Below are 25,383 nucleotides of genomic sequence, written 5' to 3' on the forward strand. Positions count from 1 at the left end.
GTCACAGATGCCAACAGACTAAATAAACTGATCCACAAGGCCAGTAATGTTGTGGGGATGGAGCTGGACTCCGTTAGGGTGTCTGAGCGGCAGATGTTGTCCAAGATAAGGCCAATCATAGATAATACCTCCCACCCACTCCATGACGTCCTGGCTACTCACAGGAGCACATTCAGTGAGAGACTGAGTTTACCAAGAAGCACCACTGAACGACACAGGAAATCATTCCTGCCTGTGGCCATCTCCCTGTACAACTCCTCCATCTAACACACTGTAAACACTGCAATAGTTACACCCTTTCTACACACCTTCTTTTCTACTCTGTAATATTCTTGTCAATTTTCTTGATATTTATGTATAATCACCTCTGTTAATCCTTGATAGTTCTAATTAAGTGAACTGCATATATTAGTGCTATTTCTTAAATGTGTAAAATCTGTAACATAATTTATTGTTTGGAGTTTAGTCTGTTTACTGTTACTATTTTTACAATTTCTTCTTGGAGCAACTGTGACCCACATAATTTCCTGAGGGATTAATAAAGTATTCTGATTATGATTCTGATTGTTTCAGGATACATGACCTGCCATTATCCAATGACACGTCTGCTTACCTGTATGTGCAGTATGATCACCACAACATAATAGACCTAGAGTTTAGTTTACATATTTGCTTTGTCTGGGGTTTATTTCTGGGATTTCGCACAACCCAGGATTCAAAACATGACTACATAATGGGCTTGGATTTACAACATTATGAATGAAATGTGCTCTATTTGGAAGCAGCCGCCCCCTCCCCTTTCGACGAGTTGTGTGAGACTTTAAATCCTCAAACTGTAAATTATAAATTTTAAATTGTTATTGATCACTTTACCCCTAGTCCTAAAGTGTATATTTATTTTCTTACTTTTCTTATATTTATTGTTTGTTTACTTGCACTGCTGTAACTGGAGCCTCGTCGTATCGTCTCTCTATTTACTGTACTGTATGTAGCGGAGATGACAATAAAGTTTACTTTGACTTCAGCAGCAAGCAGGCGCACCGAGGGCTCTCGCGCTCACTTTTCGCGTATAGAATTTAATTTAGAAAAAACATCGGTGCAAATTATAAGTCTGTATCATAATGTCTGGTGTTTTCGTGTTTGTTGGTTTGTTTTTATTTTGTTTTATTTTGCGAGTGGGTTATTAGATGCTGCTCCAGCCAGCCAGAGAATTCTCCGCCGCCCCGCCCTTTCCTCCCTGTGCTGCAAGCAGCAGGTGCACCTCGCTAACGGAGGGCGCCCTTACTTCCCGCAAATGGGCGATAGAAAACAGATTGGGGCCTATGCGCTGGCATGATGTCGGGGCAGCATGAATACGAGCAAATTTTCTTTTGCCGATGTCCGTGATGCCGCCTCCACCACGATGCCGCACTGGGCAACCGCCCGTGTCGCCCATATTAAAAAAAAACCCGCTACTAGATCTAGTTATTAAGCTAAAGTTTAATCAGAGAATTAGTCAGCACTAATGCATGCACGATAGAATGGGCGGAGCGAGAACATATCCGAGCATTTTGAGCGTGTCACAAGTCCGCGAGAATCAAAGTACACGCGAAAACGAAAGTAAAAACAATTCCGCATATTAAAAAACGGGTGTTCTGGCTTTATTTCTGGGGCGTTGTAAGCTCGTCAATTTTTCTTGAAGCAGGAAAGAAAAGACTGTTTTACAGCTTACCGTGTTTTCTGGAGAATCGGAGCTTTAACTTACTATTTATAATTTAATATGGATATGGATAGTCTGACACATGGCTAGCTAAGCATGGACTGCTAAGCATGGCCTAGCAATCAGAAGCTATGATCTGGTCCCTGGTGCGTATACATAATTGGTATATTAAAATGTACATTTTCCATTTACCTCGGATTTCGGAGCTGGGTGTGGCGTCATTCTGGAGTTAAATGTGTTTCCGCAGTAAAGTTGGAAAAGCAAAGAAAACACAATTTGTTTTTCTCCTTAACAAGGTAGGGCCTTTCATGCATCGTTAACAATACAGATAAATTACATTTGAAAACCACCGCGTTCGTGAATAGAGCCTGGTCAGTACCCTGGTTATAGCTCATTTAAAATATTGTTTACAGGGACTACTACCATCTATTTTTTTTTTTTTTTTTTTTTTTTTTTTAAATCGGGGTTGGGGTGACTGCTCCAATGTTCCGAGTTGAAAGTCTGACCTAGCCGACCACTCTCCTTCGGCTTTCGATTTTTGTCTGCTTCCAAGAAGAAAATGGATACACCTGCCTTTACAACCAACTGAGGAACTGGCTATGGAAAGAGATACTGTCCAGTAAGTCAGCTTACTCTCCTTATTTCTCACTTTACAAGGAGTACAGTGAAGTATATGCAAACTAAACCGGGGCCTCCACGCAGAAATATATTTTTGCTTAATAATACTTCACTCACTATTTTAAAAATACGTTTGTAGGATTATGTAAAGACTTTGATACAACATGGATTTTTCTAATATCTATCATAGTTATATTGTTACTTCATTAGAGTTATTTGATATTATATTTTGCTTTATCCTACTGTATATTACTGTATACTACTATTCTTATTGTATATATTGTCAATCTTATTCCTCTGTTCCTTTCTCTCTCTTTCTGCATTGAGTATGTGTATGACAAAATAATTTTTGTCAGGTTAAATAAAGTTCTTCTTATCTTGTTTTAATTAATTAATTCTTATATGTTTTAATGTTGTCGGGATGGGGAGTTTTTTCACTGTGTGGCATTGTAAAAGCATCTTGAAATGTATGTTGTTTGAAACAAAAAAATCATGTTATAGGGACCTTGCCTCACCCTATCATGCGACCTATTGAGATTAACTGATGCAAGATATGAGTGGGCATTAAGATGCCTTGGAAAGGATCTTAAAACTGGATTGTAGGTGGCAGACAGTTGGTGTCTAAGTCACCACTTCTGGTTGTTCACAGTGGGTGGGTTGGTCATACATGGGTTCTTTCACTCCTCTTTCAAGAAAACAGATGGTTTGAAAGAGGCATGAATTAAAAGGGAAAAAAAAAAATCCCAACAGCACATTGCTGTTAAGTTATGTATATGGATATTTTGGATTTTAGCTTTCTGGATAAACATAATATTGTTGTGATCACAAATAATAAGTGTAGCTGAATAGAAACATGTGTAAATGTGTTGCTAACCTGTGATTCTGTGACAACAGTGAGCATTTTCTAAGCTGCCCTCTGTAGTCTTCAGGAGTTGTTTCTGAAGAAGAACATGGAGAACAGGATAGGTGTATAACGTGTGTGTGTGTATGTGTGAGGTTTTAATGCCATATAATTATTAATTTAGAAATGTAATAAGGAAATGTCGTTTGGAAGAATGAAAACAACAAATCTTACATATTTCACTTTTAAGCTGTGTCTAATGAAATGATTTCCTGATCTGTGTTGAAGTTCACTTGAGCTGCTAAGACCAGTGTCTCCTGCAGAGAGTTATGTTTCCATGAACAGTGACATGTCCAAAGGGGAGCTGCCAAACTTCAGTGATGAAGTGCTGAGGTAAGATATTTTGGAAGTAATTTTAATGACATTTTTTCATCAGTACATCATGTAATATTATTATCAGCACAAAGAAAGTGTAGTTTAAATGTAGTGTGTGGCTATTTGTAGCTAAGCTGTGAGTCTGTGGAAGCACAGATACAGCAGTCTCTATGTGTAGTCAGCAGGAGTTACCCAATTTACTGTGTAGTGAAAAGAAAGTGGAGAACATGAATCATGGCTTGAGAGCTGGAATCTTTTTTGAAAGTCTAATATGGAGCTTTGACATTTTGCCACATTTCCATCTCCTCACACACAATTTAAAGTATTCTGTTACTGGACTCAGATGATGCTGAGGCCTGGTCATAACATCTAACTGTATCAGTTATCCAGAAGATTGTCATTCAGTGTTGATTATTTTTCTGCTATAGGAGTATCTGGACATGGAAGATGTTGAGGGTAGTGTGAACACTACATCAGTTATCAGTCAGGTCTTGAAATGAATAGTGATATTAATGGGGCCGGGGCAACTGGTTAGCCCCAGCAAATAAGTGTAAGGTGTATGCTACAACTAACCTAATCTCACATTACTCTTAATTACCACAATAATTTTAATGCCATGTAATGGTTAACCTACAAATCTAATAAGGAAATGTCGTTTGGAAGAATGAAAACAACAAATCTTACATATTTCACTTTTTAGCTGTGTCTAATGAAAGCACTTCCTGCTCTGTGTTGAAGTTCACTTGAGCTGCTAAGTCCAGACTCTCCTGCAGAGAGTTATGTTTCCATGAACAGTGACATGTCCAAAGGGGAACCGCTAAACTTCAGTGATGAAGTGCTGACGTAAGATATTTTGGAAATAATTTGAATGACATTTTTTCACCAGCAAATCATATAATATTATTATCAGCACAAAGCAAGTGTATCATGGTGATAAATGGACATAACACCAAATTGTGTCAGTTATCATGAGGACTGTCATTCAGTGTTGATTATTTTTCTGCTATAGGAGTATCTGGACATGGAAGATGTTGAGGGTAGTGTGAACACTACATCAGTTATCAGTCAGGTCTCGAAATGAATAGTGATATTAATGGGGCCGGGGCAACTGGTTAGCATGCTGAGTTCAGCATCATGTTCAGCAAAACACAGTAAATATAATTCTGTGACCTAACATTAAAATTGTTACAGCTGGTTGTCATGAATTGGTTAAATCGTCAAATCAGTTAAACAGAAAATCTCACACATTGCGCTTTTAAACGCTGTCTAATGAAGACATTTTCTAAATTGTGTTAAAGACCAGATAAGGGCCGAAGACCAGTGTCTCCTGCAGAGAGTTATGTTTCCATGAGCAGTGACATGTCCAAAGGGGAGCTGCCAAACTTCAGCGATGAAGTGCTGAGGTAAGATATTTTGGAAGTAATTTTAATGACCTTTTTTCGTTAGTACATCATGTAATATTATTATCAGCACATTGCTGTTAATTGATATATCTTTAGATATTTTGGATTGTAGCTCTTGGGATAGGCATCGAAGCAGGCTGTCAGCACAAAATAAGTGTAGCTGAATAGGAAACAAATGTGGATAAATGATAAATGTGTTGCTAACCTGTGTTTCTATGACAACAGTGATATAGCATTCTCAAAGCTGCACTGTGTCTGCAGGATTAGTTCCTGAAGAAGAACATAGAGAATAGGATTGATGTTTGAAAGCTTATTAGTGTGTGTGTGTGTGTGTGTGTGTGTGTGTGTAGCTGAACAATTAAATCATTGCCATCTTAGTTTTTCCCATGGAAATTGAGCCTTTGTAGAATATTTAACAAATGATGATGCAGGTCTGATGATTTTTATGCTCTAGCTGTGTCTGGTAATAAGGGATGGGAATTGATAAGAATTTAAAAATTCCGATTCTATTATGGATATCACTTATTGATTCGAGTCTTTGTTGATTCCTTTATCGATTCTCATTAGGTCCACTTTGAGAGTCACCACCATCTCTAAGCAGCATATCAAAGACATTACATTCATGCAAATTAATTACATGCTGAGAGGTCAAATGTTTGTGCATGTTGGAGGTGTTTCCCCTCTTCGCTGTGATGAATGTTGGGGTCATTACTCGAAAAAGTCATTATTGGGCCTATTACACAGAACACTTTTCTTAAAAGTAATGCAGTACATTACTTAATTACACCCAGGAGAAGGACATTTGTTATACTGCTTGTAACGTTATTCTCATGTTACTCTGTAAAATAATCTGAAACACATTGTCTCATAATTAGCAATTCAAACCTGAGGCTACAGCCCCACACACCATCACAAATCCCTATCCTAATGAGGACAGCACAAAGCAAAGATGAAAACCAACACAAAGAGACTTTAAAATGATTGTCACAGTGATTCTACTTTGAACACATGAACAGGTAGAAACGGAGGCTGCAGGCTGACTGCTCACCAGTTTGTCATTTGTTTAAGTTCAGCAGCGGCTTCAGCGCAGTTGACGGCTCACTTTATGACGGTGGTGGGCTGGGGTCAGCTTTCACTCAGCTTTAACATCACCCTTATTTCTTGTTAGTTTAGTGTTAGCATGCTGCTGAAGTTGGGTTAAGTGTAAAATTCAGTTGTTTCTGTGTTGGAGCAGTCTCCACTTTACCATTGCACTCTCATCCTTTGTGCAATAAAAATAAAAGTAATGTCCATATCCACATTTCTGGTAATAGTAGAAACAGAATCCTGGCTGTATGATATAATGTATACTTTAGTGACCCCCGTGGGGAAATTCTTCTCTGCATTTAACCTATTCACTTGGTGAGTGAGGTAGTGGGCAGCCTTTGGGCGCCCGGGGAGCAGTGTGTAGGGACGGTACCTTGCTCAGGTAGCCGTTTAGTGGATTCGAATCCCCGACCTTCCGATCATGGAGCCACCACTCTACCTACTGAGCTATCCCTGCTCAGTAGGATGATAAAGTGATTTACTTTTTCCACTTGAAATAATGTGCTTAACACATTTATTAGACCAGCAAATAAGTGTAAGGTGTATGCTACAACTAACCTAATCTCACATTACTCTTAATTACCACAATAATTTTAATGCCATGTAATGGTTAACCTACAAATCTAATAAGGAAATGTCGTTTGGAAGAATGAAAACAACAAATCTTACATATTTCACTTTTTAGCTGTGTCTAATGAAAGCACTTCCTGCTCTGTGTTGAAGTTCACTTGAGCTGCTAAGTCCAGACTCTCCTGCAGAGAGTTATGTTTCCATGAACAGTGACATGTCCAAAGGGGAACCGCTAAACTTCAGTGATGAAGTGCTGACGTAAGATATTTTGGAAATAATTTGAATGACATTTTTTCACCAGCAAATCATATAATATTATTATCAGCACAAAGCAAGTGTATCATGGTGATAAATGGACATAACACCAAATTGTGTCAGTTATCATGAGGACTGTCATTCAGTGTTGATTATTTTTCTGCTATAGGAGTATCTGGACATGGAAGATGTTGAGGGTAGTGTGAACACTACATCAGTTATCAGTCAGGTCTCGAAATGAATAGTGATATTAATGGGGCCGGGGCAACTGGTTAGCATGCTGAGTTCAGCATCATGTTCAGCAAAACACAGTAAATATAATTCTGTGACCTAACATTAAAATTGTTACAGCTGGTTGTCATGAATTGGTTAAATCGTCAAATCAGTTAAACAGAAAATCTCACACATTGCACTTTTAAACGTTGTCTAATGAAGACATTTTCTAAATTGTGTTAAAGACCAGATAAGGGCCGAAGACCAGTGTCTCCTGCAGAGAGTTATGTTTCCATGAGCAGTGACATGTCCAAAGGGGAGCTGCCAAACTTCAGCGATGAAGTGCTGAGGTAAGATATTTTGGAAGTAATTTTAATGACCTTTTTTTCGTTAGTACATCATGTAATATTATTATCAGCACATTGCTGTTAATTGATATATCTTTAGATATTTTGGATTGTAGCTCTTGGGATAGGCATCGAAGCAGGCTGTCAGCACAAAATAAGTGTAGCTGAATAGGAAACAAATGTGGATAAATGATAAATGTGTTGCTAACCTGTGTTTCTATGACAACAGTGATATAGCATTCTCAAAGCTGCACTGTGTCTGCAGGATTAGTTCCTGAAGAAGAACATAGAGAATAGGATTGATGTTTGAAAGCTTATTAGTGTGTGTGTGTGTGTGTGTGTGTAGCTGAACAATTAAATCATTGCCATCTTAGTTTTTCCCATGGAAATTGAGCCTTTGTAGAATATTTAACAAATGATGATGCAGGTCTGATGATTTTTATGCTCTAGCTGTGTCTGGTAATAAGGGATGGGAATTGATAAGAATTTAAAAATTCCGATTCTATTATGGATATCACTTATTGATTCGAGTCTTTGTTGATTCCTTTATCGATTCTCATTAGGTCCACTTTGAGAGTCACCACCATCTCTAAGCAGCATATCAAAGACATTACATTCATGCAAATTAATTACATGCTGAGAGGTCAAATGTTTGTGCATGTTGGAGGTGTTTCCCCTCTTCGCTGTGATGAATGTTGGGGTCATTACTCGAAAAAGTCATTATTGGGCCTATTACACAGAACACTTTTCTTAAAAGTAATGCAGTACATTACTTAATTACACCCAGGAGAAGGACATTTGTTATACTGCTTGTAACGTTATTCTCATGTTACTCTGTAAAATAATCTGAAACACATTGTCTCATAATTAGCAATTCAAACCTGAGGCTACAGCCCCACACACCATCACAAATCCCTATCCTAATGAGGACAGCACAAAGCAAAGATGAAAACCAACACAAAGAGACTTTAAAACAGCTTTAATGTACTGTAGGGAATACTAACAATACTCTTTTATTAACATTTCAGTGCCGTAATGTGAAACATTACATTTTCTTTTTGTTACTTTACATACTTCTGAATCCATATCAAAACTGAAAAAATGAAAAACTGTCATAAAGAAGCTTTCTGTATTCCAACCCTCTTATCAGACAACCACTCTAGTACTGCTATAAGTTACTGCAATTTTTTTAAAGACTGCATATTGACTGTGCCTTCGTGAGATTTATTAGCAAAACGGAAACCTAACTAAACATACTTTAAATGGACTAATCAATAAAATTTGAATTAGCAAGATTATTATGGAAAGATTAAACACATTTTGTGTATTTCAGTCATTTCTGTTTATTCATTCATTTCATTTATTTTTATTTTTATACAAGTAAAATATTCTGATGAAAGATATACTGATAACAATGATGAATATTATTAAAAATTTATTTGTTTTTGGGGTTTTTTTGGCTTCATTTCACATTACTGATACATTTTTTTGTTTTGTTTTTTAAGACCTTGTAACAGTTTAACTACTTTTTAAAATTTTCTACAATAAACATTTTTGGTGGCTGTAATGAATACTCCTTTTCATAATTAATATAAAGGACCTGAGACCCAGTAACATGAATATTGAGTTAAATCTTTATTTCTATATAAACAAACCTGTCCACTGTTTCATTACATGAGAATTTGGGGGCAGTGTAATCACAGCACAAGCATACTCCCAACATGTTATGACTGTGTTGTAAATTATTATATATGATTTTTTTTTATCTCTCTTATGTTTAAAAAAAAAAAGTCAATAAATCACATGCAAATGTAGACCACCTGTTTAAACAAGGAAAGTTTATTCATCAAAATTATTTGTTACTCACGTTGACATAACACTATTTTTTTACACCCCTCAAAAACCAAGCTGCTCTTCAAATTTTGGCCATCGGATGCCACCAAAGAGGACTGTGTTGAGAAGCCTCGAGTAATGATCCCTTTTTCAAAACAAGCTTCAGTGCTTCAAAACTTCACTTGGCCGTCATCATTAGCCAGAAATACAGGGAGTGCAGAATTATTAGGCAAGTTGTATTTTTGAGGAATAATTTTATTATTGAACAACAACCATGTTCTCAATGAACCCAAAAAACTCATTAATATCAAAGCTGAATGTTTTTGGAAGTAGCTTTTAGTTTGTTTTTAGTTTTAACTATTTTAGGGGGATATCTGTGTGTGCAGGTGACTATTACTGTGCATAATTATTAGGCAACTTAACAAAAAACAAATATATACCCATTTCAATTATTTATTTTTACCAGTGAAACCAATATAACATCTCCACATTCACAAATATACATTTCTGACATTCAAAAACAAAACAAAAACAAATCAGTGACCAATATAGCCACCTTTCTTTGCAAGGACACTCAAAAGCCTGCCATCCATGGATTCTGTCAGTGTTTTGATCTGTTCACCATCAACATTGCGTGCAGCAGCAACCACAGCCTCCCAGACACTGTTCAGAGAGGTGTACTGTTTTCCCTCCTTGTAAATCTCACATTTGATGATGGACCACAGGTTCTCAATGGGGTTCAGATCAGGTGAACAAGGTGGCCATGTCATTAGTTTTTCTTCTTTTATACCCTTTCTTGCCAGCCACGCTGTGGAGTACTTGGACGCGTGTGATGGAGCATTGTCCTGCATGAAAATCATGTTTTTCTTGAAGGATGCAGACTTTTTCCTGTACCACTGCTTGAAGAAGGTGTCTTCCAGAAACTGGCAGTAGGACTGGGAGTTGAGCTTGACTCCATCCTCAACCCGAAAAGGCCCCACAAGCTCATCTTTGATGATACCAGCCCAAACCAGTACTCCACCTCCACCTTGCTGGCGTCTGAGTCGGACTGGAGCTCTCTGCCCTTTACCAATCCAGCCATGGGCCCATCCATCTGGCCCATCAAGACTCACTCTCATTTCATCAGTCCATAAAACCTTAGAAAAACCAGTCTTGAGATATTTCTTGGCCCAGTCTTGACGTTTCAGCTTGTGTGTCTTGTTCAGTGGTGGTCGTCTTTCAGCCTTTCTTACCTTGGCCATGTCTCTGAGTATTGCACACCTTGTGCTTTTGGGCACTCCAGTGATGTTGCAGCTCTGAAATATGGCCAAACTGGTGGCAAGTGGCATGTTGGCAGCTGCACGCTTGACTTTTCTCAGTTCATGGGCAGTTATTTTGCGCCTTGGTTTTTCCACACGCTTCTTGCAACCCTGTTGACTATTTTGAATGAAACGCTTGATTGTTCGATGATCACGCTTCAGAAGCTTTGCAATTTTGAGACTGCTGCATCCCTCTGCAAGATATCTCACTATTTTTGACTTTTCTGAGCCTGTCAAGTCCTTCTTTTGACCCATTTTGCCAAAGGAAAGGACGTTGCCTAATAATTATGCACACCTGATATAGGGTGTTGATGTCATTAGACCACACCCCTTCTCATTACAGAGATGCACATCACCTAATATGCTTAATTGGTAGTAGGCTTTCGAGCCTATACAGCTTGGAGTAAGACAACATGCATGAAGAGGATGATGTGGACAAAATACTCATTTGCCTAATAATTCTGCACTCCCTGTATAAGAAACCTAAGAAAAACAGGCAAGCAAACTACAACGAACAGCACACACTCTATAGACCATAGTCCTCAGACAATCAAAACAGGGCCTAAGGCCATGAAGTGTAATTTCAGGTGGCTTGTATAGGCCAGGAGGGCATCCATTGGTTGCAGGACTCAGACTTAAGCCAATGACATGAAAACCAGGATCGATGGGAGCCAGTAGTAGGGAAGGGTGCAACTTGCAGGACCTGGAAGCAGCACGGCATGAACCTGTTTATTCTTTACATTCTTTCAAGGGAATGTAGCCATTACATATAGTACACACTCACTGACCACTTCATTAGTTATGTGGTGCACTTAGTGGGTTGGTTATGCCCTTTTCCTTCTTGTTGCCTTATTTTTTTGTGGCTTGTGCTTAAAATATTTCTTGGGTCCATAGTGACATAACAGCATTATATTATTGCTGAAGATTTGTTGGACATTTATATGAATTTTAGTTGATGATGCTGATGATTTTCCTTATTAAATTAAATGCATTACAACATATAATTAAAGTTGCATAAGTGAAAAACAATTGTTCTTACATTGTACTTGAAAATTCTGTTAAGGTCTAGGTTGCCTTGGTGTCTTGATTCCTGTAGATCTTCCACTAGACCACTAGAGAGCAGCACAGACAGTCGAATAGAAATGACTGCTCATGAAGCGTTTACCACTGTCTGCTTGCTCTAACTTATCATTAACAAACAATTATACTGTACTTTTCTTTATTGTTTCATACCTTTCTGACTCATTAAAGCCTCTTTTAGTTCCCAGCAATCTCTTGGACAAAAAATTACTCCATCTTGCTTGGAGGCTGCCTGACTTTGAAGCAACTTATAACGACACTGGTGTTGCCCTGTGGTTGGCCTTGACACCAGCTCGGAGGCCAGAGTCAAAAGTTTAGATTAAATATTGCTCTACTTCTGCTGTTTGGCAACTGCTACAGTCATTTCAGAGGCTTGTGTGTGTGACAGATTAAGGCATGTGGCTCATAAAATGGCAGTGAATTTATTTGTCTGTTTTTCTGAGTGGGTTTTAAAGTCAGAAAAGTGTTTCTCAGCTATGTTCTACAGTATAATTAAAAGTGAGTGAAGGAACTGTTGCTGTGCTTGCATATCCATTGTTGGTTTGCATAATTAATATGGAAAAAAAGAGTCACTCCAGTCAAATGAATCTATTTGTAACAGCTTAAATCACAATATGCACACACACACCTGTGAGCACAGACGTGGAGTCTTGTGGATACACACACACACACACACACACATGCAGAAAGCTACGCAAACACTCATTTATCATCTTGACTCTCAGTTGCAGGTCAGACTCTCATACACACAAGCTAGACTGATACTAATGCTCCTCCACTTAGACTGTTTTCACAAGACTGTAATGGCTGAGTCCATTAGTGTTAAATAGGGGGTTTGGCTATTTTTCACACCTTCCCTGAGCCAAACGTGGGCTCGACCTACTACAATAAGAAGGACTTTCAACACTGTCATCACTTTACCTGATGAAATACACCAAGGTTTTCATGTTGTCTGTTCTTCTCTCTCGTCTTTATTGTATTTCTTAGTTATACTGGTAATTTTACACTTTCATGTGAAAAAGTCATGAACATACATAGTTACTACACGCAACCTAATTAAAAACAACAACAGGTAAACACAGCACAGATCAAAGATAATTTTAAAATACTACTTTGTAAGAAAAATAGGTGGCAGTATTTTCTCCCACAGAGAAATGACATTTCCTTTCAACATCTGAAACATCTGAGTGTTCAATAAGAGTCAGTGGCAAAACTGTAACCCCCTCATGTGTCCCTGTAGATGGGACACATCTAGGCGAGAGTTTGCACAGTTTAGGGTTTTGGAATGAATGTGACTGTGAACAGATAAGATTATTTGTCTTTTGTCTGCATTTAATTGAAGGACTTTCAGTCCTGCTGGAGTTATGTGGACAGAAGTGTTAGCAAAAAACCCCCAAAACAACAACAACTTAGAAACAGGGTGAAAATAAAGGACGAGCATGGTGGAATATTAGCAGGCTCAACTTTATTTGTTTTGGTTCTTCCTTCTTTATCCTCCTCCATTTCCCTTTCTGCCCTCTGTAATAACTGCAGCTATGAGCTTCAGCTGTTGATGGTCATTGGAGATTAGATAAGAGACGGTGCTTGGCTGGCAATCTGTGTATCTACTCTCAGTATTTGGCTTTAGCTGATAAGAAAAAGAAAGGAAATTGACAGGAAGGATTGGGACTGCTTGGGATGTATATGTCTAAGAGTGGATAATGATAGCCTGTAGGAAATGCTGGACAAATTGCCTAATAACAAATAAGGTTAAGATTAGGATGAGAGACAGCTAGAAACTGACTGACAATCACAGGAAAGGCAATGAGAGAGAAAAGGAGAGAAAACCACAGGAACATGTCAGCTGCTGAAAGTAAAGAGGTCAATCAAAGCTTATACAGAGTCAGAAAATTACATTTAATGTTCATCATTTGTTTTATATCTCAGGGCTACTCCAGACAAGGAATGCATCATTAATATAGTGTAAATGGTGCTGACTTTTGGGTGTCTTTTCAGTTACTCCTGAAAGCTGAAAGCTCAGAAAGATTATGGAAAAGTGACCTTAACTAAACATCCTTTTATTTATTTATATGAATTAATATTATAACATTGGAGTTTTAGGATTGAATAAGTAAAATGATAAAAATACTCCAACTTCTTGAGCTTCACCTCAGTGGTACTACATTGTTGTTGAAGTAATTATTATGGCAAACTCTATTAAGTACTTTAATCTGCAAAGCAAATTAAGTAATTAATTATTTTAGTGTAGTGCTATAATTTGATAAAAATTGGAAATACTAAAAAAAATACTAAATTGAAAAAATATGTTATTGTGAATTGAACCTGGATTGATTCTAATTTTGAACATCCACTTCATATACATAATATACATATATAAGGATATATAATTGTTCTGTCTGTCCACATATATTATATGGTGATATATATGTCAACAGTTATTGCCTGCCTCATGTTTATATTCAGTTCATCCATCAAACTGGACAACATCATAAAAACAACATCATAAAAACAAAACAACAACAGCAGCTGCTGGAAATAAGATATGAAAATGATTAGGTGTGAAGTTCTCAACAACAAAATTAAAAACATTCAAGCAGCTCATTATTCTTTTTCCAAACTTTTGCTGTGTGTTCATTTTCTCTGCAACGGGGCAAAGGCTGGAAGAAAATGTCATGAATAAATGTAGAGAAAACAAAGAGTAAAGGTGAGTAGGAGGGGAGGTTCGCGGGATGCAACACAGTAAGGTGAAGGAAGAAGCGAGTGCTCACACATCTGTACAGATGTGATCGCTCAGAGGGAGGACTAGGCTGTGTTTTGCAGTTGCAAGTGTCAAAGATCAGGCCTTTGGGGTAATGATGCAAACCATGTCCTCATGAATCATTATAGCAGCTTAGAACTAAGAGTATATCTCTATTGTATTCCCATAAGTGCTTATTAGTGTGTTTTTTGGTGACTGTGTGTGTCGTGAGTGTGAACCCACGTTCTCACTGGTAGATGAAACGCTCTTTCCTTTAGAGTTCAGAGGTTAAATTCTTCCACTGGAGAAATTTAGACACCCAACATCTCTGTGAGGCACCTGGGAACACCCGCTGCACTATAGGCACACACACACACACACACACACACACACACACACACACACACACACACACACACACACACACTTCTTGGACAAGTATCCACAAGTGTCCATTCAGAACTGCTCCATATCACACATTATGGGACTACAGGGTCCAGTGATCCACTAATCGCTATGCGTTTTGCAAGAAATTCTGTCAGGAGACACTGGCTCAATCATTAAGGAATGCTGTTCCACAGATATGATCAGAAAAAGGGAGAAGCTTAAAGTTCTGATAGAAAATCGGGGAAGCAGAAATTGCCAAATATGACACAATAAATTATTCAAAAGGTTATCACAAAATAATCTGTTCACACACAGATACAGATACAACTAGTGCTAAAACCCCCCTCATTTGAAGTACTGATTCAACTTTTTTACTCAACTGAAATGCACTGAAAGCAAGAAAGCAAAAAGGAGCTCGTTCTACCAGCTATGTTTGTGAAAAGCTGAGTCTTCTGCTACATTAATGAAATAATAAAATAATATTAGTAGATAAGAATCCAAAGTCAGTGACCATTCAACAAACAGGTTGAAACACACACACACACACACACACACACACACACACACACACACACACACACACACACACACACACACACACACACACACCAGTCCAATATTCACCTAAGAGATTAGAACAGCCTGCCTATCGCTCCAGCTGCCAGGTCATCTTTCAGTGCTGGAGCTGGGATGAGAAAGGTGATGAGTATGTAGAGTTTTTGTAGCTGGTGATGAAAGAGGGACAAGAAGGGGATTATTAACAAGTGGAAAAAAGCAGACGGAGATGGCTGGTAAGAGAGAAAGTAGAGAGGCTTGAGAGAACTCATCATAGGCTTGAATGTCGTGGTACTTTGGGACTTGTAATGATTTATTTGATCTGAATCAGTTTGATCATTTGATTGTACCGAATACATCTTTAATGATTTTAACAAGCAAGAATTAGGAGCACAAATTTGAATTTATCTCGGATTTTTTCCAATCCTGTAGACCTTTAATCTCAAATCTATACATACAACCCCATTATTATTTGGTTAAATGTTCCCTAGCAAGTTGTATCTCGACCAGATACTTCTGGCAGCAATTATTAAGCTTCAAGCATAATTTTGTCTGGATTTTTGATCACTCTTCTTGGGAGAAATGGTAAAGTTCTTCTAAATTGGTTGTTTCCCTGTAACAGACACGACTTTAAAGTGTAGTCCACAAATTTTAAATAGATTTGGACTTCGGATGTGGGAAGGCCATTCTGAAAGCTAGCCAACCAAACCCTGGAGGCCTACCTACACAAAAAAAATTCTCAGAGATTTATGTGAACCCTTTTAACTAATGACATGATTCTAAACTTCACTAGAGTAGAAAAAAACTGAAGAATGACCAAGCTACACAGAAGACAATAAAGATCACAATAAAATGAATATCTGGTATGGTACACCACATTTTTTGATGAGGCATATCTAAATTACAGAATTTGACTGCTGCTGTGGTGGAATAAGATTTAAACGTGACAATAATAGCAGTGTTAAGATTAATCAAAAACCAGGAAGCACTGGCACTAAGCAGGAACTCGCCTATCGGGAAATCGCGCTTTTCCCTTTTCAGTGCCGCCGGTTCCAGGGGGAGGCAGGGTGATGTGGTGACAGCTGGAAAACTGTCTGGTCAAAAGATGAGACATAAGAGCATAAACTCAACTCTGTTAATGATAATGAAAGCTTTTCAGAAGCACGCTGAGTGTTGCGAGTGGTGACTGGGGTTTAGAATTAAAACACTATAATATGGAGGCACTTACTTCCTGTAAATCATCAACAAAAGCTCTGCAGTGTAATCACCTGTCATTACACTACATTATTGTCCAGTGTAAAACTTTATGATTTTTGTTTCTTATTAACTATATTGCATTCCAGTTATACATGGCACCAATGAGAGTCACATGGGAAAGAAGCAGACATGGGTGGAGTGGGTATGGACGATAGAAGTAACATTATTACTTAAATAGAAACCACCTTTTAATTTATTAATACTTCTCAGCCACATTAAGTTTTTCTCACAATATGCTTATATGATAAGAATGTTTTAAGCAGTCATTGACTTTTTATCATTAAACACTTTATTTTTTATGGAAGTGAAATACACAGTTATTTTTTTATGGCTGACAGGCACAAATTAGGGAACAATGTGCAGAGATGGGAAGACAGACAAAACAGTGGGGATGGGTGAGTCAGAGTTTAAGGCTGTTGAGTTTTCATTGAGCTACACGGGTAATGAAAAGACATGGAGGAGAACAGTGAACAGGTGCTGACCATGTGTACACGGTAATAAAGGCAGTAGACTCACACACACTAACTATGCCTCCCCCATACACAGGAGGTTTTACTAAGCACATGACAGGTTTGTAGGGTCATGTCTGTCATTTCATGTGCTTGCATTGTGTGTATGTGGACCTCAGGAGTGTCAGTGCATGGCAGAGTGAGATTGAAAGATTGAAGCTCGTTAATTGTTTACCTTCCACGCCTTTTGCTTTTATTTTAAAATATATATACACAAGGTTTCAAAATACCTGACATGCATGCACACGTGTTCACACACATGTTCACACACATGTTCACACACGAGCGCCATCAGGTATAGAAATGCCCACATATGAGTTTTGGAGTCATATGGATCTTTAATTTTGAATGAGTGATGTTAATTAACCCTACAGAGAAACACACAATCCATTTACTGACTAACCTGTATGCACCACTATAGTTTAGTAGCGTTATCTCCAAAACACATATCTTATCATTATAAATGCCTTAATCTTTACCTAGATACTGTTCCAGCCTTTAAGAAGACTTTGCTGAGGACTGATAAGAACATGCCAAAAGTTGCCTTTTGGCACGACAGAAAGCAGTGCTGTAAACAAAAATCAGGGTAGCACTTTCTATTATAGCTGCTAATAATATGGTACTTGGGGTAATTAAGTGGAAAAGGAAGAGTAATAATTTGGGATTAGAAAATTAATTACCAAAAGTAATAATCAATAATAAGAACAACTTATTTAATACAGAAATCTGTATGTGTTTTATGTTACTTCTCAAATTTGCTTTTCTTCCAAAACACAGTGTCTAAAAAAACCAACGCTGGATTCAGTAATATGAGTTTGAGTATTAACTTTGTGAAAACGCTGTGGATCACAGTCTTTATGAGAATTGCATGCTGACCCAATATTCAAATTTAAATAGACAAAATGATTTTTTTTTCTTTTGGTGCCATTATATTGTGTCTTAAATTCTGCATTTTTATTCTTGGAAAATTGTATGACAAAAATACTCTTTTAGTATAAAGAGCTCAATATGCTAAGAGCTTAAAATGATAGTAATATATCTGAAATGTAAATAGCAGTTGGCACAGAAAATGGAAGAATATAAGACTAAGAGAATGGTACTAGACTAGAGGCTCTGAGGTTGTACCTGGACACAGGAGTCAGTGCTGGTGTTGATATCTATTCAACAGCTACGGATGAAAAATACAAATGTCAGTGGCATTGAGGAACAATCAGGCTTGGGCACTACTGGAGTCTGTATGTAATATAATGTAATGGAAATCCTTCCATGATAATATGTTATTAAGATATTTCTGCTTAAGTTATCCATCCTCAGTTCACTTAGAACACGACATTGTAGACAAATCTTAATGATAAAATGATAATAGTCTTTATTTTGTGGCAGTTGGGATGTCAAGGTCACTACAGTTGTTCCTGTTATAAATTAACCAGGAAGTGTTGTAATGGACTTTGATCAGTTTCTTAATTCGTCTAAGTCACATGCACTGAAGACATTCTGGTTTTTATTTTTGTCGTAAGACCATTTTTTAAGTCAGGTTAAAACCAGACTTAATTCAGCGATTGAAGTTTGTTTAGAAAGAAGACTGTTCCAAAGGGATACTATGGATCAAGACCGCTTTCAAGCCAAGTGTGATTGAAAGAGTGGCAGCTTTTGTGTTCATATAAACTTGTGCATGGATTTGGAAATAATTTAATTTAAAGTAGCACCACAATTAGATAAAAACGAATGCAGGACCACCGGAAAGCAGAAAACTGTGTTTTAAACAAACATGTCTGAGGAACAACATATGTCCACATCAACTACCAAGTGAGTTACAATTTTTGATCTCACTGTTATTATGCCGACTAAACAATTAAACATTTCGCTAAATATTAATGTACTTGATGTTTTAAACTTGAATGAGAAGACTAATGTGCAGATGCTGATGCAGTGTGTATTTTTATGTCACTCTGTTGCTGTAATTTTTTCCTCTATTGTAACAGATCTGCAAATCATAGGTTTGAAACTGGTAAAGCTCTGAAAATTGAGTTTTAAATTTTTCAGCAAGTTATGATTTTTCTTGTGAAACAAACATTAAAATCGTTATGTAGCTTTGTAAAACATGTGTCATTTGAGACTCAAAGATCATGTCCAAGGGAAACCTGAGAAGGTTCCTGGTTTGAACTTTCTGGTTTCCTGGGTTTTCCTTTCGAATTTCTATGTTTTATTGTGGCTTTGTGGGTTTTCTCTAGGTACTCCTGTTTTTTTCCACAGTGAAATGGCAAGCTTGTTAGGTTAGATTGTGATTCAGAATTGGCCATGCCTATGTATGTGAATGTATGGTTGTCTTTCTGCCATATCCGCCAACAGACCACTCTGACCCAGCTTCTTCTTCTACGAGCTGCCTCAGCTCTTCTATTCTTACACCCAATGGCATTTGCACATTAAAAAGGTTTGCAGTGAGCTAAAGCTTTCTTTAAAGCCTAATATGGAGCCTTGGTGTTACGCCACATTTCGCTCTCTTCACACACTATTTACAGAATCTGTAACTTACCTCAGATGATGCTGAAGCCTGGTCATAACATCCAATTATGTTGGTTATTGAGAAGATTGTCATTCAGTTTTGACTATTTTTCTGTCATAGGAGTATCTGGACATGAAACACATTGAAGGTAGAGTGGATACTACATCAGTTATCAGTCACTTCTTGAAATGAACAGTGATATTAATATCAGCTGTCTCTATTAATGGGACAGAGACAGCTGGATAGCACGCTGTGTTCAGTATCTTTTTCAGCAAAACACTTAAAAATATTTCTGTCACTTAACATCAAATAGTTAGTGCTGGGCATCCTGTTCTGTTGATAATTGAAATTGCTTTTTGAAGGTGTAAACAAAAGCCCCTTTAAGCTTTGTCTAATTGAAGGCATTTTCTGATCCTTTATTGAAGTCCACATGAGCACCAAAGACCTGTTTCCACGAGAAGTGACGTGTCCAAAGGGAAACCCCCAGACTTCAGTGATAATAAACCAAGGTAAGATACTCTGGAAATAAATTTCTATTAAACAAGTAAGAAAACATTGTAAATCCCTCTGTCATTAGTAAATCTGATAAATAACTAAGTACAGCATCGCAGTAATCTTAGTCAGCAATATATTGCTGGTCATTCATAGCTTTGTACGTAAATAACTGAAATGCAGCACTGAAGCAGAGACTTCATCATCACTATGTGGTTGTCAGTTAAATGATGAAGTTGTTTAGAACAGTTTTTATTTTTGGTAGATCATATAATGTTATCATCAGCACAAAGCAGGTGTAGCTTAAATGTGGTATGTTGATCTTTACTGCTAAACCATGTGTCTGTGGAAGCACAGATACAGCAGACTCTCTGTGTAGTCAGCAGGAGTTACCCAACTTGCTGTCCAGTGAAAAGACAGTGGAGAACATGAAACAAGGTTTCAGAGCTATTGCTAAAGCTTTCCTTAAAGCCTAATATGGAGCCTTGGTGTTACGCCCCATTTCCATCTCTTCACACACTATTTACAGAATCTGTAACTTACCTCAGATGATGCAGAGGCCTGCTCATAACATCCAATTATGTTGCTTATCAAGAAGATTGTCATTCAGTTTTGACTATTTTTCTGCCATAAGAGTATCTGGACAACAAAAACATCGAGGGTAGACTTGACACTACATCAGTTATCAGTTACTTCTTGAAATGAACAGTGATATTAATATCAGCTGTCTCTATTAATGGAACAGAGACAGCTGGTTAGCACGCTGTGTTCAGTATCTTTTTCAGCAAAACACTTAAAAATATTTCTGTCACTTAACATCAAATAGTTAGTGCTGGGCATCCTGTTCTGTTGTAAATTTAAATTGCTTTTTGAATAGGTAAACAAAAGCCCCTTTAAGCTTTGTCTAATGAAGGCATTTTCTGATCCTTTATTGAAGTCCACATGAACATCAAAAACCTGTTTCCACGAGAAGTGACATGTCCAAAGGGAAACCCCCAGACTTCAGTGATAATGAACCAAGGTAAGATACTCTGGAAATAAATTTCTATTAAACAAGAAAACATTATAAATCCCTCTGTCATTAGTAAATCTGATAAATAACTAAGTACAGCATTGCAGTAATCTTAGTCAACAATATATTACTCTTCATTCATATTTTTAGAATATTTTGGAATGTAACTTTTTGATAACCATGTACCAAGAAGTCGAGATTTATGAGGTATTTAACACTATCAATGTTAAAGTGACATTAAGAGTTTTAATATGAACTTTGGAATCTGTTCCATTAATGCAGAAGTGACAATGTATTTAGTAGAGCAAAGTTCATGTAGCATTTGCTGTAAATACATAAAAACCTGAAATACAGCATTAAAGCAGAGCCTTTATCACTAGTATATGGTTGTCAGCTAAATGATGACAATGTTTAGAACAGTATTTATTTTTGGTAGATCATATAATATTACTGTTAACACAAAGCAGGTGTAGCTTAAATGTGGTGTGTGGATCTTTGCTGCTAAGCCATGTGTCTGTGGAAGCACAGATACAGCAGACTCTCTGTGTAGTCAGCAGGAGTTACCAAACTTGCTGTCCAGTGAAAAGACAGTGGAGAACATGAAACAAGGTTTCAGAGCTATTGCTAAAGCTTTCCTTAAAGCCTAATATGGAGCCTTGGTGTTACGCCCCATTTCCATCTCTTCACACACTATTTACAGAATCTGTAACTTACCTCAGATGATGCAGAGGCCTGCTCATAACATCCAATTATGTTGCTTATCAAGAAGATTGTCATTCAGTTTTGACTATTTTTCTGCCATAAGAGTATCTGGACAACAAAAACATCGAGGGTAGACTTGACACTACATCAGTTATCAGTTACTTCTTGAAATGAACAGTGATATTAATGGAACAGAGACAGCTGGTTAGCACGCTGTGTTCAGTATCTTTTTCAGCAAAACACGTAAACATATTTCTGTCACTTAACATCAAAATAGTTACTGCTGGGCATCCTGTTCTGTTGATAATTGAAATTGCTTTTTGAAGGTGTAAACAAAAGTTACAGATGCACCTTTAAGCTTTGTCTAATTAAGGAATTTTCTAACCTTTGTCTAAGTCCACATGAGTACCAAAGACCAGACTCAGAGAGTTATTTTTCCATGAGAAGTGACGTGTCCAAAGGGAAACCCCCAGACTTCAGTGTTAATAAACCAAGGTAAGATACTCTGGAAATAAATTTCTATTAAACAAGTAAGAAAACATTGTAAATCCCTCTGTCATTAGTAAATCTGATAAATAACTAAGTACAGCATCGCAGTAATCTTAGTCAGCAATATATTGCTGGTCATTCATAGCTTTGTACGTAAATAACTGAAATGCAGCACTGAAGCAGAGACTTCATCATCACTATGTGGTTGTCAGTTAAATGATGAAGTTGTTTAGAACAGTTTTTATTTTTGGTAGATCATATAATGTTATCACCAGCACAAAGCAGGTGTAGCTTAAATGTGGTGTGTGGATCTTTGCTGCTAAGCCATGTGTCTGTGGAAGCACAGATACAGCAGACTCTCTGTGTAGTCAGCAGGAGTTACCCAACTTGCTGTCCAGTGAAAAGACAGTGGAGAACATGAAACAAGGTTTCAGAGCTATTGCTAAAGCTTTCTTTAAAACCTAATATGGAGCCTTGGTGTTATGCCGCATTTCCATCTCCTCACACACTATTTACAGAATCTGTAACTTACCTCAGATGATGCTGAAGCCTGCTCATAACATCCAATTATGTTGCTTATTGAGAAGATTGTCATTCAGTTTTGACTATTTTTCTGTCATAAGAGTATCTGGACAACAAAAACATCGAGGGTAGACTTGACACTACATCAGTTATCAGTTACTTCTTGAAATGAACAGTGATATTAATATCAGCTGTCTCTATTAATGGAACAGAGACAGCTGGTTAGCACGCTGTGTTCAGTATCTTTTTCAGCAAAACACTTAAAAATATTTCTGTCACTTAACATCAAATAGTTAGTGCTGGGCATCCTGTTCTGTTGTAAATTTAAATTGCTTTTTGAATAGGTAAACAAAAGCCCCTTTAAGCTTTGTCTAATTAAGGCATTTTCTGATCCTTTATTGAAGTCCACATGAGCACCAAAGACCTGTTTCCACGAGAAGTGACGTGTCCAAAGGGAAACCCCCAGACTTCAGTGATAATAAACCAAGGTAAGATACTCTGGAAATAAATTTCTATTAAACAAGTAAGAAAACATTGTAAATCCCTCTGTCATTAGTAAATCTGATAAATAACTTTAAGTACAGCATCGCAGTAATCTTAGTCAGCAATATATTACTCTTCATTCATATTTTTAGAATATTTTGGATTGTAACTTTTTGATAACCTTGTACCAAGCAGTCGAGATTCATGAGGTATTTAACACTATCAATGTTAAAGTGACAATAGAAATTTCAGACCTACCATTTATCAGCTCAAACATCAAACGACATGAATGCTTTAAAAGCATCAACATCAGCTCTTCTCTGACAGCATGGTGGGAGTTTCTAAAAATGACAGACTTTTCAATAATCCCATGCAAACGTACACCTATCTGGAACAATCCGGACATATTACAAAACAATAATATGATAAACTTTCCAGATTGGAGTTGCAAAGGAATTAAATACTTGGAACATATATTGGAAGGAACAAACTTTATTTCGTTCGACAGACTAGTTACACAATATGGGATCAACAAGAAACAATTTTTGGAATATCAACAAATTAAATCCATAGTAAAAAAGAAATTTAATCCCAGTGAAGCTGAATTACAAACACCACCAAGTGTGGTACAATTTTTTAATCTAAAACCCCCCAAATTATTGTCTAAAATATACAGAACACTTTCTAAAATAGATGAATCAATATCCCTTCCTATTGCAAAATGGGAAGCAGATTTATCGATCAGCTTAGACCAAAACCTTTGGTCTCAGATATGCTTAAAAACCTTTCAATGTATCAGAAATCCTAGTTTGCAATTAATACAATACAAAATATTACATAGAGTGCACTATACTGGTCATAGGATGTTCAAGATGGGCTAAACGCCTTCCAACAACTGCTCACACTGTCTAGCAAATACACCGGACAATTACATCCACGCTGTTTGGTTCTGTCCACCAGTTCAGAAGTTTTGACGTGAGATATGTGAAGACTTATCAAAGTGTCTAAAATGTAACATTCCAGCCTCCCCTTTAGTATGCTTGCTGGGCAACTTGCATGAGGTCACTGCAGAAATAAACACAGCCCACGTTGTTTTTACGGCCCTATGCATTGCCAAGAAAATGGTCCTCATTAACTGGAAAAATAAAAATAATCTTAATTCTAACCAATATAAAAACCATCTAATAGATGGGTGGGTCCGGAACGGGCGTGGAGGCTTGGGGGTCTGGGGGTGCTCCGCCCCCGGTCTGGGGTGCTGGCTGGGCCTTGGGGGCTTGGGTCCTGGCTGTTGTGTCGCCAGAGCTGTGGGCGGGTAGGTGCACTGGGGCTTAGCCTCAGTGCAGGGGACCTCTGGTGCATCGGCCCAACTAGGGGGCTCTCTAACTGGTGGGGAGGTTGTTATATCTTTGCAGGTGGTCTCCTCTCTACAGGAGCTCACTCTGCAGGTGGGGGAGAGATATAGGAGAGGTAGAGAATGAAGTCAACCTGGGTGTCTATTGTCTTGTGTAGTTTGGGAGATGATTGGATGATGGGGTGGGTGCAGTTTTCTCTGGGGTGGAGTCGGGTGGGCTCCCCCGGACTCTGTGGGGCTGGGCGGTGCTGCTGCTGCGGGACCCGGTCCGGATGGGCCTGGGCCCCCTTGCCCTGGTGGGTTCCAGAGTGTGGGGGTGCCTACTGTGGTCAGTGGGGGAGCTGGCCCCAGGGAGGGGCTGCTTGCCTGTGCCTCAATTTTATTCTGCAACCTAGACATCCACATTACTCACACTCTCACATAACACATACATATAGGGCCTTGGGGGTGGGCACGTTTTACAGCATCCAGAGGATGGTAGGTGTATTCCAACCCACCTCTGGCGCTGGTGCCCTACCCTCAATTTTAAATGCATATAGACACTGAGGGTTTTCGGGAGGAGCCGTGCTGCTCTCTGATAGGAAGCAGGAACCATGCTCTCCTGTGTTTTAAATGCACTTTAGAACAGCACACAGCAACACTACATATGAGCGGGCGGAGGGAGGTTTGGGGTCTTCACTCACCCCGGTTCTGTTAACTGTGAGGGCTGGGGGGCTGGGAGGAGGTGCTGGCCATCAGATTGGGGTCTGGGATGCGGGGCCTCCCC

At 38.1% G+C, this 25,383-nt stretch overlaps 1 protein-coding gene across 13 annotated transcripts in view; it reads left to right on the plus strand.

Moving 5' to 3' along the window:
- The first annotated feature begins 1,106 nt into the window (after positions 1-1,106).
- The window catches only part of LOC120743801, a 40,276-nt gene continuing 15,999 nt past the window's right edge, over positions 1,107-25,383 (plus strand). The window contains exons 1-11 of one of the 13 annotated variants that reach the window (XM_040047665.1): positions 1,107-1,995; positions 2,113-2,318; positions 3,447-3,551; positions 4,272-4,376; positions 4,832-4,936; positions 6,746-6,850; positions 7,306-7,410; positions 19,992-20,075; positions 20,996-21,079; positions 22,169-22,267; positions 23,188-23,271. In XM_040047665.1, the coding sequence (XP_039903599.1) occupies positions 2,299-2,318; positions 3,447-3,551; positions 4,272-4,376; positions 4,832-4,936; positions 6,746-6,850; positions 7,306-7,410; positions 19,992-20,075; positions 20,996-21,079; positions 22,169-22,267; positions 23,188-23,271 (896 nt within the window). In that variant the 5' untranslated portion in view covers positions 1,107-1,995; positions 2,113-2,298. Of the gene's footprint in view, positions 2,319-3,446; positions 3,552-4,271; positions 4,377-4,831; positions 4,937-6,745; positions 6,851-7,305; positions 7,411-15,304; positions 18,870-19,991; positions 20,076-20,995; positions 21,080-22,168; positions 22,268-23,187; positions 23,272-25,383 lie in introns of those variants that run through there. The other 12 variants (XM_040047666.1, XM_040047671.1, XM_040047668.1 and 9 more) reach the window with 12 other exon arrangements.

The sequence above is a fragment of the Simochromis diagramma genome, unplaced genomic scaffold (genome assembly GCF_900408965.1).
Source record: "Simochromis diagramma unplaced genomic scaffold, fSimDia1.1 OVJJ01000387.1, whole genome shotgun sequence".
NCBI lineage: Eukaryota > Metazoa > Chordata > Actinopteri > Cichliformes > Cichlidae > Simochromis > Simochromis diagramma.